The 12,153-nt window shown below is 45.3% G+C and overlaps 1 protein-coding gene across 3 annotated transcripts in view; it reads right to left on the bottom strand.

The window, feature by feature from the left end:
* zmynd12 (zinc finger, MYND-type containing 12) overlaps positions 1-12,153 on the bottom strand; it is a 111,567-nt gene that overhangs the window by 96,191 nt on the left and 3,223 nt on the right. For all 3 annotated transcript variants that reach the window (XM_072478360.1, XM_072478361.1, XM_072478359.1), the window contains exon 2: positions 8,737-8,878. In XM_072478360.1, coding sequence (XP_072334461.1) covers positions 8,737-8,878 — 142 coding nt within the window. The remainder of the gene's footprint in view (positions 1-8,736; positions 8,879-12,153) is intronic.

Here is a 12,153-nt window from a genome sequence, read left to right as displayed (position 1 = left end):
AAAGAAGGTAGAATCAGATGTAAAGGTGTTACAGTTAAATAAAGGTAACTACAGGGGCATGAGGGAGGAACTGACGAAAATCGACTGGGAGCAGAGCCTAGTGGGAAAGACAGTAGAACAGCAATGGCAGGAGTTTCTGGGAGTAATTGAGGACACAGTACAGAGGTTCATCCCAAAGAAAAGAAAGGTTATCAGAGGGGGATTAGGCAGCCATGGCTGACAAAGGAAGTCAGGGAATGCATCAAAGCAAAAGAGAAAGCCTATAATGTGGCAAAGAGTAGTGGGAAGTCAGAAGATTGGGAAGGCTACAAAAACAAACAGAGGATAACAAAGAGAGAAATAAGGAAAGAGAGGATCAAATATGAAGGTAGGCTAGCCAGTAACATTAGGAATGATAGTAAAAGTTTCTTTAAATACATTAAAAACAAACGGGAGGCAAAAGCAGACATTGGGCCGCTCCAAAATGACGCTGGTAATCTAGTGATGGGAGACAAGGAAATAGCTGAGGAACTAAATAAGTACTTTGCGTCAGTCTTCACAGTAGAAGACATGAGTAATATCCCAACAATTCAGGAGAGTCAGGGGGCAGAGTTGAATATGGTAGCCATCACAAAGGAGAAATTGCTAGAGAAACTAAGAGGTCTAAAAATTGATAAATCTCCGGGCCCAGATGGGCTACATCCTAGAGTTCTAAAGGAGATAGCTGAAGAAATAGTGGAGGCGTTAGTTGTGATCTTTCAAATGTCACTGGAGTCAGGGAAAGTCCCAGAGGATTGGAAAATCACTGTTGTAACCCCCCTGTTCAAGAAGGGAACAAGAAAAAAGATGGAAAATTATAGGCCAATTAGCCTAACCTCGGTTGTTGGCAAGATTCTAGAATCCATCGTTAAGGATGAGATTTCTAAATTCTTGGAAGTGCAGGGTCGGATTAGGACAAGTCAGCATGGATTTAGTAAGGGGTGGTCGTGCCTGACAAACCTGTTAGAGTTCTTTGAAGAGATAACAAATAGGTTAGACCAAGGAGAGCCAATGGATGTTATCTATCTTGACTTCCAAAAGGCCTTTGATAAGGTGCCTCACGGGAGACTGCTGAGTAAAATAAGAGCCCATGGTATTTGAGGCAAGGTACTAACATGGATTGACGATTGGCTGTCAGGCAGAAGGCAGAGAGTTGGGATTTTCCGGAATGGCAACCGGTGACGAGTGGTGTCCCGCAGGGTTCAGTGTTGGGGCCACAGCTGTTCTCTTTATATATTAACAATCTAGATGACGGGACTGGGGGCATTCTGGCTACGTTTGTCGATGATACAAAGATAGCTGATGGGGCAGGTAGTATTGAAGAGGTGGGGAGGTTGCAGAAAGATTTAGACAGTTTAGGAGAGTGGTCCAAGAAATGGCTAATGAAATTCAACGTGGGCAAGTGCGAGGTCTTGCACTTTGGGAAAAAGAATAGAGGCATAGACTATTTTCTGAACGGTGACAAAATTCATAATGCTGAAGTGCAAAGGGACTTGGGAGTCCTAGTCCAGGATTCTCTAAAGGTAAACTTGCAGGTTGAGTCTGTAATTAAGAAAGCAAATGCAATGTTGTCATTTATCTCAAGAGGCTTGGAATATAAAAGCAGGGATGTACTTCTGAAGCTTTATAAAGCATTAGTTAGGCCCCATTTAGAATACTGTGAGCAATTTTGGGCCCCACACCTCAGGAAGGACATACTGGCACTGGAGCGGGTCCAGCGGAGATTCACACGGATGATCCCAGGAATGGTAGGCCTAACATACAATGAACGTCTGAGGATTCTGGGATTATATTCATTGGAGTTTAGGAGGTTGAGGGGAGATCTAATAGAAACTTACAAGATAATGAATGGCTTAGATAGGGTGGATGTAGGGAAGTTGTTTCCATTAGCAGGGGAGACTAGGACCCGGGGGCACAGCCTTAGAATAAAAGGGAGTCACTTTAGAACAGAGATGAGGAGAAATGTCTTCAGCCAGAGAGTGGTGGGTCTGTGGAATTCATTGCCACAGAGGGTGGTGGAGGCCGGGACGTTAAGTGTCTTTAAGACAGAAGTTGATAAATTCTTTATTTCTCGAGGAATTGAGGGCTATGGAGAGAGAGCGGGTAAATGGAGTTGAAATCAGCCATGATTGAATGGTGGAGTGGACTCGATGGGCCGAATGGCCTTACTTCCGCTCCTATGTCTTATGGTCTTAACTACCAAATCTTACAGAGTTATGGTCACTCCCACTTCCTCTTTTTCTCTGCAGAAAGCATTTAACTGGCTTTGATGTGGTCCCAGAGCTGTCAATCACAGTTAGACCTTTATAAGCATTGCTGTTAGTTTCACAGCAGGCTACTTCAAATCCACTCAAGCATGAAGGGAAATGAGATTAAACAATCCAGACAGCTGGGTGTGCGTGCAAGCTGTCAATCACAGCTGAGTAAAATCAATTTCACATTGATGTGAATGAAAGCCTTGCAGATCAAAGATCTGAGGGGATTTAACTATAGCTGATGTGGTTTTCCCTTTCTAGGAATTTACAGATGCTGCTTTCTCTGCCTGAGCCAGCCGGTGTATTGCACAGGTGAGTTTTAAAGCAGTGATTTTTTTTCACTGTCTCTGCCTGGCCTGCTCTCTAGCGTCTGTAATGGGGGGCTTCCAGGCAGGGGCCTGTTATTACGGGGAGGATGGGGGGGGGGTTCTGGTGGGGGGGGTCTCTAAAATGAATGGGGGCTTCCAGGCAGGTGCCTCTCTTATGAGGGGGGGTTGCATCTCTCTTATGCGGGGGTGGGTCTGGGGGGGGGCAGGATTTGTATTGTAGGGGCAGAGGGTGGCCCCCTGATGGACTTTGGGGCAACTCCCTAAAAGAGTTTCCCCTTTGGCTTGCCCGCCGGTGTGGGGTGCAAACGTCGATGCCACCGCCAGCGGGGACCGGAGCATTGAAACGAGGTGCTGATCCTGCTTTTTGGCTGATGCTGGATTCTCAGCCGCATTGGGATCTCCGTTACTGGCGGCAGAGAATCTAGCCGCTGCTCTTCGATCTTTTTGTGACTGTTTGCAGGCCTCTAGTACGTTCCCACCAACATGATTGCCCACTTTGTTTTTAAGTTCCACTCATATGTTCTCAATTGAGGAGCCTGCTAATACGTCATCCCTCCTCACTGCAGTAATTGACGCCTTGATCAATATTGCGACACTACCTCCTGTTTTATTCGCCTGTAGATTCTATATTTTGGAATATTGAGCTGCCAGTTCTCCCCCTCCCTCAACCATGTCTCTGTGGTAGCAATAATATCACACTCCCATGAATTAATCAATGCCCTCAATTCATCTGCATTACTTGTAAAACTGCTTGCATTAAAATAAATGCCATCCAGCCTTGCCATATTCCGTTGTGCCTTAACATGTCTAGCTTCACTCTGCCTTCTAAGAACACTAGCAAACCTTCCCGCAAGGATGTCGGTCCCATTCCGATTCAGGTGCAACCCGTCCGACTTGTACAGGCCCACCTTCCCCAGAAATGGACCCAGTGATCCAGGAAACTAAAGCCCTCCCTCCTGCACCATCTCTTCAACCATGCAGACATTTTCTCAATAGTCCTATTCCCATACTCACTAGTGTTTAAATAGTTAAGGATGAAGTTGAAAAAGACTTGGATGTCTAGGTTAACTTGATACTCAATGGCCGGAATTCTCCAGTCGTTGCAATTCAATTTTCCCGCCGGATGTGCAGTGCCGCCAGTGAGATTCACAGCGGTGTGTGAGTGGTAACAATGAGAAATTCCATTGACAATTGGTGGGAAGAATAGAATCCCAGCGAATGGCGGGTGGCCGAGAAACGTGGCTGGCGGACCAGAGAATCCCGTCCAATATATCTATTGTAGTCATAATCAACAAAATTAATACATATATTAAATGATATATCCAAATCAGTGGAATAAAAGTCGGAGGATTGGATTTGATTTTTTAAAATAAATATTTTTATTCTCCATTTTCACATTTTCTTCAGAATTTACACCCCACCAACATACAGTAAACGGTAACGAATACAATGTCAATCCACTTATCAACAACAACGATCCCATCCTCCCATCACCCCCCAAACAACGACCCACCTGACAATATAAATATAAATAAAACAAACCCTCCCAGGGTGGAAAAAAAAAGAAAAAAAGGAATCAAGAATCGCCTATGGTCACCATTGACATATATAGTCCACCCCCCAACCTTCAATGCCAACCAATCCCCGAAAGAGTAGCGTGAATGACACCCATGAATTGTCTACACCCCCTCACAGACTCCTCCCCTCCACTTCCTCTTGTAAACTCCTCCCCCAACCTCAGTTCCTTCCCCCAACTTTTCACCCTGGCGAGACGCAACAAAACCTGTTCTGTCAGGCTCCGATGGCCACAGCCCCTCCCCCCACCTCACTCCCGTTCACTGGCCGGCTTAAACCGCCCCGCCCGGGTCTCCTTCCCCCTTGCCCGGTCCCAGGAAAACCAAGAAATCTCCTTTAGCACACAACCCCCGCATACACACCCAAGCCCCAAAGAACCATAATTGTAAATGAAAATCCCATCTCTTCCCGTGTCCAAATATATACAGTGTCAACTCATTTAGCACATACACCAACACGCGATAATAAAATAAAGTTACACGAGGCTACATCGGTACACGACCATTTCTCAATTCTGCCACAGTCCTTCTGCCTTCGCAAACCCCTCTGCTGCTTCCACCGTCCCAAAATAAAAGTCCTTGGATTTGTAGGTCACTCTCAACCTAGCTGGATATACTATGCCGCACTGCAGCTTGCTGATGTACAGTGCCTTCTTCACCCGGCTGAAGGCAGCCCGCCTCCTTGCCAGCTCCACCGGAAAGTCCTGGTAAATGCGTATACCAGCTCCAGCCCACTGCCCCACCCGCTTCCATTTTGGCTCACAGACCCTTGTTGGACTCGATCACCCTCCGCAACTCCTTCCCCATCGAGGTGAGTTGATTACTGTGCTGTGATAATGCCCCTTCCACTTCCTTCAGTGTCTCACCTTGCTCCTGCCCCTCCGCCGCTGTGCTTGATACCGCCGCCCTCACCGGGGCAATCGCCTCCTCCACCAGTACTTTCAATACCGCCCACATCTCCTTCTTCATCGCTTCCATGTGTTTTGTGAACTGTTTTTCAAGTTCCACAGCCATCACCATGGTCATTTCTTCTGCTGTGAGCGATGCGGCCTCCCCTGGTGCTCCAGCCTCCGCTTGCTCCCCTGGTGTTCCAGCCTCCGCTTTCCTGACAGTTCCTGCGCTGACTTTTTTCACTCCCCGGCAAACATCCGTTAACCCCCTTTTTCACGGCCGTTTTTCTCCAAAACTTCGACATTTCTCCTCCCTGTGCCTTCTTACAGCCTTTTCAGCCTCCGTTGCCCCCGTGACCAGGCGTTTAAACTCCAAAATTCCTATTCCCGAGCGGGAGCCCTCCAGTGTGCGGCTGCCTCCCGCCCGCCTTCACCGGAAGACCGATTGGATTTGATTTATTGTCATGTGTACCGAAGTACAGTGAAAAGTATTGTTCTGCATACAATCCAGACAGATCATTCAATACATGAAAAAACATAGGACATACATAAATACACAATGTAAATAAATAGACACAGACATCAGGTGAAGCATATGGGGTATTGTACTACTCAGTAGAGAATATATTTGAAGAATCCATAAGAGCGTCATTCATGACTCTGTTAACAGCGGGGAAGAAGCTGTTTTTGAATCTGTTTTTGCGTGTTCTCAGACCTTTGACCTCCTGCCGGATGGAAGAAGTTAGAAGAACGAATACCCCGGGTTGGAGGGGTCTTTGATTATGCTGCTTGTTTTCCCAAGGCAGCGGGTGATGTAGACAGAGTCAATGGATGGGAGGTGGGTTCGCGTGATGGACTGGGCTGTGTTCATGACTCTCTGCAGTTTCCTGCGGTCTTGCGGCGAGCAGTTGTAGCCAGATGCTTTCTATGGTGCATCTGTGAAAATTGGTAAGAGTCAATGTGGACATGCCAAATTTCCTTAGTTTCCTGAGGAAGTATAGGCGTTGTTGTACTTTCTTGGTCGTAGCGTCAATGACAAGGAAGTCATTATAAAGTGGTACAGTGCTCTAGTCAGGCCATATTTTAAGTACTCTGTCCAATGCTAGTTCCCAGAATAGAAGGGAGGCATTCGTGTTTTGGAAGGAGTGCAAAGAAAAGCCATGAGGCTGATGCTGAGTAGGAAAGATGGCTAGGAAAGAAACATTGTGCCATGAGGCATGATCGTAAAAGAAGACAATTGCTAACATTATGCTGTGAGGCATGGTGGTAAAAGAGGCCAACAGATTTGCGTGTGAAAAACTGCAGCTCTCTGCAGAATGAATTTTGTGGGAACAGACAGAATGATGGCTTGAAACTGGACATTTTGCTGATAAGTCTTTGTTTTGGAACAGTGAGATCAAGGGTCTCTCAAGGACGAATGCGGCCTGTGGGCCACAGGGTTGTTTATATGAATGAATGACAAACTAAGAACTAAAACCTGATAAAATAGCAGGGATTTCCGAGATTCAGCAGCGATAACTCTGGGATCGACATTCGCAAGATAGGACCTTGAGTTTAGAAGCTCACAGCACACACACTCCAGAGCAAGCCTAGCCAAGTTCTCTCTGAAAAAAATGAATGAAATGAAAATCGCTTATTGTCACAAGTAGGCTTCAAATGAAGTTACTGTGAAAGCCCCTAGTCGCCACATTCCGGCGCCTGTTCGGGGAGGTTGGTACGGGAATTGAACCGTGCTGCTGGCCTGCCTTGGTCTGCTTTCAAAGCCAGCGATTTAGCCCTGTGCTAAACCAGCCCCGATCGGGTAGTATTTTGGTTCAAGTTGTGACTTTTGAAACTTATGTTACTGTTAAGTAAGAAGTCTTTGTGAGTTAAATACAACTAGTTTTGACAAAGGGTCATCTTGACTTGAAGCATTAGCTCTTTTCTCTCCCTACACATGCTGCAAGACCTGCTGATGTTTTCCAGCATTTTCTCTCTTGGTAAGGACTGATTTGTTTGTTTCGTCAGTTGCCGCCAGCAGAGGGCAGCAACACTGATCTCTAGTGTTAAAGTTCTAAATTAAGGGGAAGATTTTCACTTTCAAGCAACAACTTGCATTTATGTACTGCCTTTAACATAGTAAAAGATGCAAGATACTTCACGTGAGTATTATCAAGCTAAATTTGGCACTGAGCCCAGAAGGAGATGTTAGGATGGATGATTAGATGACCAAAAGCTTGACATAAGAGGTAAGTTTTAAGGAGCACTTTAAAAGAGTAGCAAGTGTTTGCGGGAGTCGGGCGTTGGGCGGGGTTGAGAAAATCCTAGAGTTTAGGAAAATGGCAGTTGAAAACACAGCCAATGATAGAGTGATTAAATTTGGGGATGTCTGAATTCTCCCTCTGAATACCCGAAGAGGCGCCGGAGTGTGGCGACTAGGGGATTTTCACAGTAACTTCATTGCAGTGTAATGTAAGCCTATATGTGACAATAATAAAGATTATTATAATAATAAAGATTATTATTATAAAGTCAGAATTGGAGGAGCACACAGATCTCAAAGGATTGTAGGGCTGGAGGAGGTTACAGAGGTAAGAAGAAATGAGACCAAGGAGATTTTGAAAACAAGAATGTAAAATTATGTCATTTCCAGACTGGGAGCCAATATCACTCAGCAAGCACAAGGTGATGGGTGAATGGGATTAGACTACAGTTTTGGATGAGCTCAAATTAATGGGGGGTGGAAAATGGGAGGCCAGCCAGGGGAGGGGTTGGAATAGTCCAGTCTAGAAGTAACAAAGACATGGCTGAGCTTTTCAGCAGCAGTTGAACTGAGGCAGGGCAGAGTTGGGAAATGTTACCGAGGTGGTAGTAGGTAGTCTTGCTGATGGAATGGATACATAGTTGGCAGCTTATCTTGTGATCAAATATGACTCCAAGACGGTGAACAAGACCAAAATTGAACATGTATATTAAGCTTACACTCCAGCGTAGCACTAAGGAAATGTTGCACTGACGAGGGTACAATTTTGCATCTGACATTGAACTGAGGACTTGTCTCTTATTTAGGCATATGTAATATATCAGTGGCACTTTTTAAAAGAGCACGGGGATATCCTGACCATCACCAGCAGAAGCAAATCGCCTGGCTATCCACTACAATCACTGTAGGACCTTGCAAATTGGCTCTCTGTTTGCCTATATAACAATGATTGAACTTCTTGTTTTAGATCTGCTAAATGTAGTTCTCTTGCATAAACAGGATTTGATTTGGCTGTTCTGACCTCATGGTCACTATCCTGCAAGCACTGACTGTTTAATAATAATAATCTTTTATCACAAGTATGAAGTTACTGTGAAAAGCCCCTAGTCGCCACATTCCTGTGCCTGTTTGTGTAAGCCGGTACGGGAATTGAACCCGCGCTGCTGGCCTTGTTCTTCATTACAAACCAGCTGTCTAGCTCACTGTACTAATGGGCTGCTAGTTCCCAATAAACTATATCCCAAGCATGAATCAGAGCCTTCAGGAGAAGAGAAAATGGAGCAAGAATAGACAACTGAATGGAAAGTTGCTTCATGTTTCTGTAGAAGGGTCATATGGACTCAAAACGTGAACTGTTTTTCTCTCTCTACAGATGCTGACAGTCCCGCTGAGTTTATCTAGCATTTTCTGTTTTTATTTAATGCTCACCTGTCTCTGGATCAGCTGCTCCTCATTGTGTTTTCTCTCTTTTGCAGAGCTGAGGAATGTGGGTGCTGTCCGTATTGGAATCAGAAGCTGGCAAATCTTCTCATGGATCCCATTCCAATCTGCCTCTTGGTGTGCTACATCACTGACAGAAGACAATTACAGGCACATATTCTTGACAGGTCATCCTCAAAAAAGTAAAATACACATGCTGGCACAGCCTAATGGATGCAAACACATTGTTGATCTTGCAAAAGAACTTGATTTATATTGTGTTTTGTCCATTCCTCAGAAATGTCCCAATGCACACCCAAACAATATATTATTTTGTGGCAATTACTGTTGCTATGTGGATAATTGCAAGTTATTTTGCACACAGCAATGTCCTGTAAATAGCAGTGAAATAAATGACTGGTGAATCTGTTTTTGTTATGGCTAAGGGTGGAATACTGTCTGCAGGAACACACTGCTTTTCTTTGAACAATGCCAAGGGATCTTTGAACATCCAAAATAACTGAATCAGATGGATGGGTCCTGTGAAACACCTCAGACAGTGCAGTAGATCTTCAGTGGTACACTGAAATGCCAGCCTACATTAACTCCCAACTCCTGCAGTAAAATTACAACAATTTGTTTCACAGGCAAGAGTACTCAACCTAGCCAAGCTGACATTTAGATATGGCAAGATATGAGCGTATCCCTTCAATTCCACAGTTCCTGATCTCAAAAGCAGGCCACATCAGGGCCTGATGAAATAGGTCCTCCCAGATAGGATTGCACTGGGAGAGAGATCCTGCGTTATGCAGACCATTGTAAATAATTGCAAAATAAACCTATCTTACATTTACCATCAGCCTTCTCTGCATCATTATAATTTAGAAGGAAATACCAGAGGCATAATCACTCCTTTAAGTTCAGGTGTTACAGATAACCTAAAAAGCGGGTTAAACTCACAAGTGATTTTAAAGCAGTTTGTTAAGTAGTTTATTAAGAATCAACAGGGCAGCATGGTGGCGCAGTGGGTTAGCCCTGCTGCCTCACGGTGCCGAGGTCCCAGGTTCAATCCCGGCTCTGGGTCACTGTCCGTGTGGAGTTTGCACATTCTCCCCGTGCTTGCGTGGGTTTCACCCCTGTTATAACCTGCCTGCTTACCATTGGCTGGGGACTAATGACAATCCCACAATCCTGTGGGAGTATGAGCTTCCCCAATGAGGGGGGCGGAGAAACCATTTGTAAACTCCATGTATAAATAAAGCTGGCCAGTTTGGAACCAGCAGGAAAGAGTGTGCAGCAAGGGAAGTTGCTGCTGCTGTTATATATATATATGTTTTGTAAGGGCCACGAAGAATCCAGCACGAGTTTAAGGATACAAAGCAATAAAATTTATTTACAATAACATATATATATATAACAGCAGCAGCAACTTCCCTTGCTGCACACTCTTTCCTGCTGGTTCCTAAACTGGCCAGCTTTATTTATACTTGGAGTTTACTAATGGTTTCTCCGCCCCCCCCCCCCCCCCCCTCATTGGGGAAGCTCATACTCCCACAGGATTTTGGGATTGTCATTAGTCCCCAGCCAATGGTAAGCAGGCAGGTTATAACAATATGTTATTGTAAATAAATGTTATTACTTTGTATCCTTAAAACTCATGCTGGATTCTTCGTGGCCCTCACAAAAGCCCCCACAACCCAAAGATGTGCAGGTTAGGTGGATTGGCCACGCTAAATTGCCTCTTAATTGGCAAAAATGAATTGGCTACTCTAAATTTAAAAAAAAAGAATCAACAGTTTAAAAATGAAGAAAAGCTAAACAGATAGAAGAAGCATTTGACCCGTGACAGGTGAGAATGGTTTAGCAGTCCTGGACAATGAACGCCTGGACGATGCAGAGTGAGTGTTGATCTCTGGAGCTTGTCAGCTTTTACCTGAAGTGTTAGTCTTTCATGGTCTTCCTCACTTCTCCCAGGTCTTTGTCTGAAGGGCAACTGCCTGATGTGGGTGTGTGTAGAGTTTGTATGTTCTCCCCGTGTCTACGTGGGTTTCCTCTGGGTGCTCCTCTTTCGTCCCAGTTTAAAGATGTGTGGGTTAAGTTGATTGGTCATGCTAGATTTCCCAGTGTCCAATGATTGGGTGGGGTTACGGGGATAGGGTGGGGGTGTGGGCCTAGTTAGGTTGCTCTTTCAGAGAGTCAGTGTAGACTCGATGGGCCGAATGGCCTCCTTCTACACTGTAGGGATTCTATGAGGACTACCTCTTCACCCCAGTGCACCCATTATTTCTAAGGGCCCATTGTCCAATGTCAATTTACCCAATGTAAGTATTTCTGACCAAAGAATAGGTACTCGGGGTGTTACTGCCTCCTGTCCATCATAGCTTGAGGTCATCTCTTAGTTCATCATATGCCTAGTCCCATTTGGTAACTCATGCCTCACACATGTATATAGATAAGAGTGTACGCAATGTGACACAAAACTCCCTACTATCAGTTTAGAAATATCTATGTCTTTGTTTTACTTCAGCCTCTGAATGTTAGGGACTGTTTGTGCTATTCCAAGGAGAGAAAAGAAGCTTTCTGCCATATGGCCTCATACTGTGCTTCTCTATCTGAGGATGGTGCTGAACACCTCAGCAAACATCTTCATTTTTGACCTGGAATCACTTGCTTTCGGAGCGCAGCTCCTTCATCAGGATTCACACGATGAAGGAGCTGTGCTCCGAAAGCTAGTGATTCCAAATAAACCTGTTGGACTTTAACCTGGTGTTGTAAGACTTCGTCTTGTGCCCACCCCAGTCCAACGCTGGCATCTCAACATCATTTTTGACCTGATGATGGAAGGAAGGTCATTGATGAATCATAGAATGTCATAGAATTTACAGTGCAGATGGAGGCCATTCGGCCCATCAAGTCTGCACCGGCCCTTACAAAGAGCACCTACTGAAGCCCATGTATCTACCCTATCCCTGTAACCCCCACGTAACATTTTTCGGACACTAAGGGCAATTTAGCATGGCGCATATCTTTGGACTGTGGGAGGAAACCGGAGCACCCGGAGGAAATCCACGCAGACACAGGGAGAACGTGCAGCTCCGCACAGACAGTGACCCAGCCTGGAATCGAACCTGGGACGCTGGAGCTGTGAAGCAACTGTGCGACCCACTATGCTACCGTGCTGCCCAGCTGAAGATGGCTGAGCCTAGGACACTAACCAGAGGAACCGCTGCAGTGATGTCCAGGAACTGAAATCATTGACCTACAACCACCACAACTATCTTCCTTTGTGCCAGGTATGACTCCAACCAGAGAAGAGTCGTGTCCCCCCCCCCCCCCCCCCCCACCAAATTCCCATTGACTCCTTTGATGCCACATTCAGTCAAATACTGTCTTAATCTCTGGAATTCATCTCTTTTGTCCATGTAT

Source organism: Scyliorhinus torazame, chromosome 16 (assembly GCF_047496885.1).
Source record: "Scyliorhinus torazame isolate Kashiwa2021f chromosome 16, sScyTor2.1, whole genome shotgun sequence".
NCBI lineage: Eukaryota > Metazoa > Chordata > Chondrichthyes > Carcharhiniformes > Scyliorhinidae > Scyliorhinus > Scyliorhinus torazame.
Note: the sequence above shows the minus strand (reverse complement) of the source record. Positions and strands in the feature narration are given on the sequence as shown.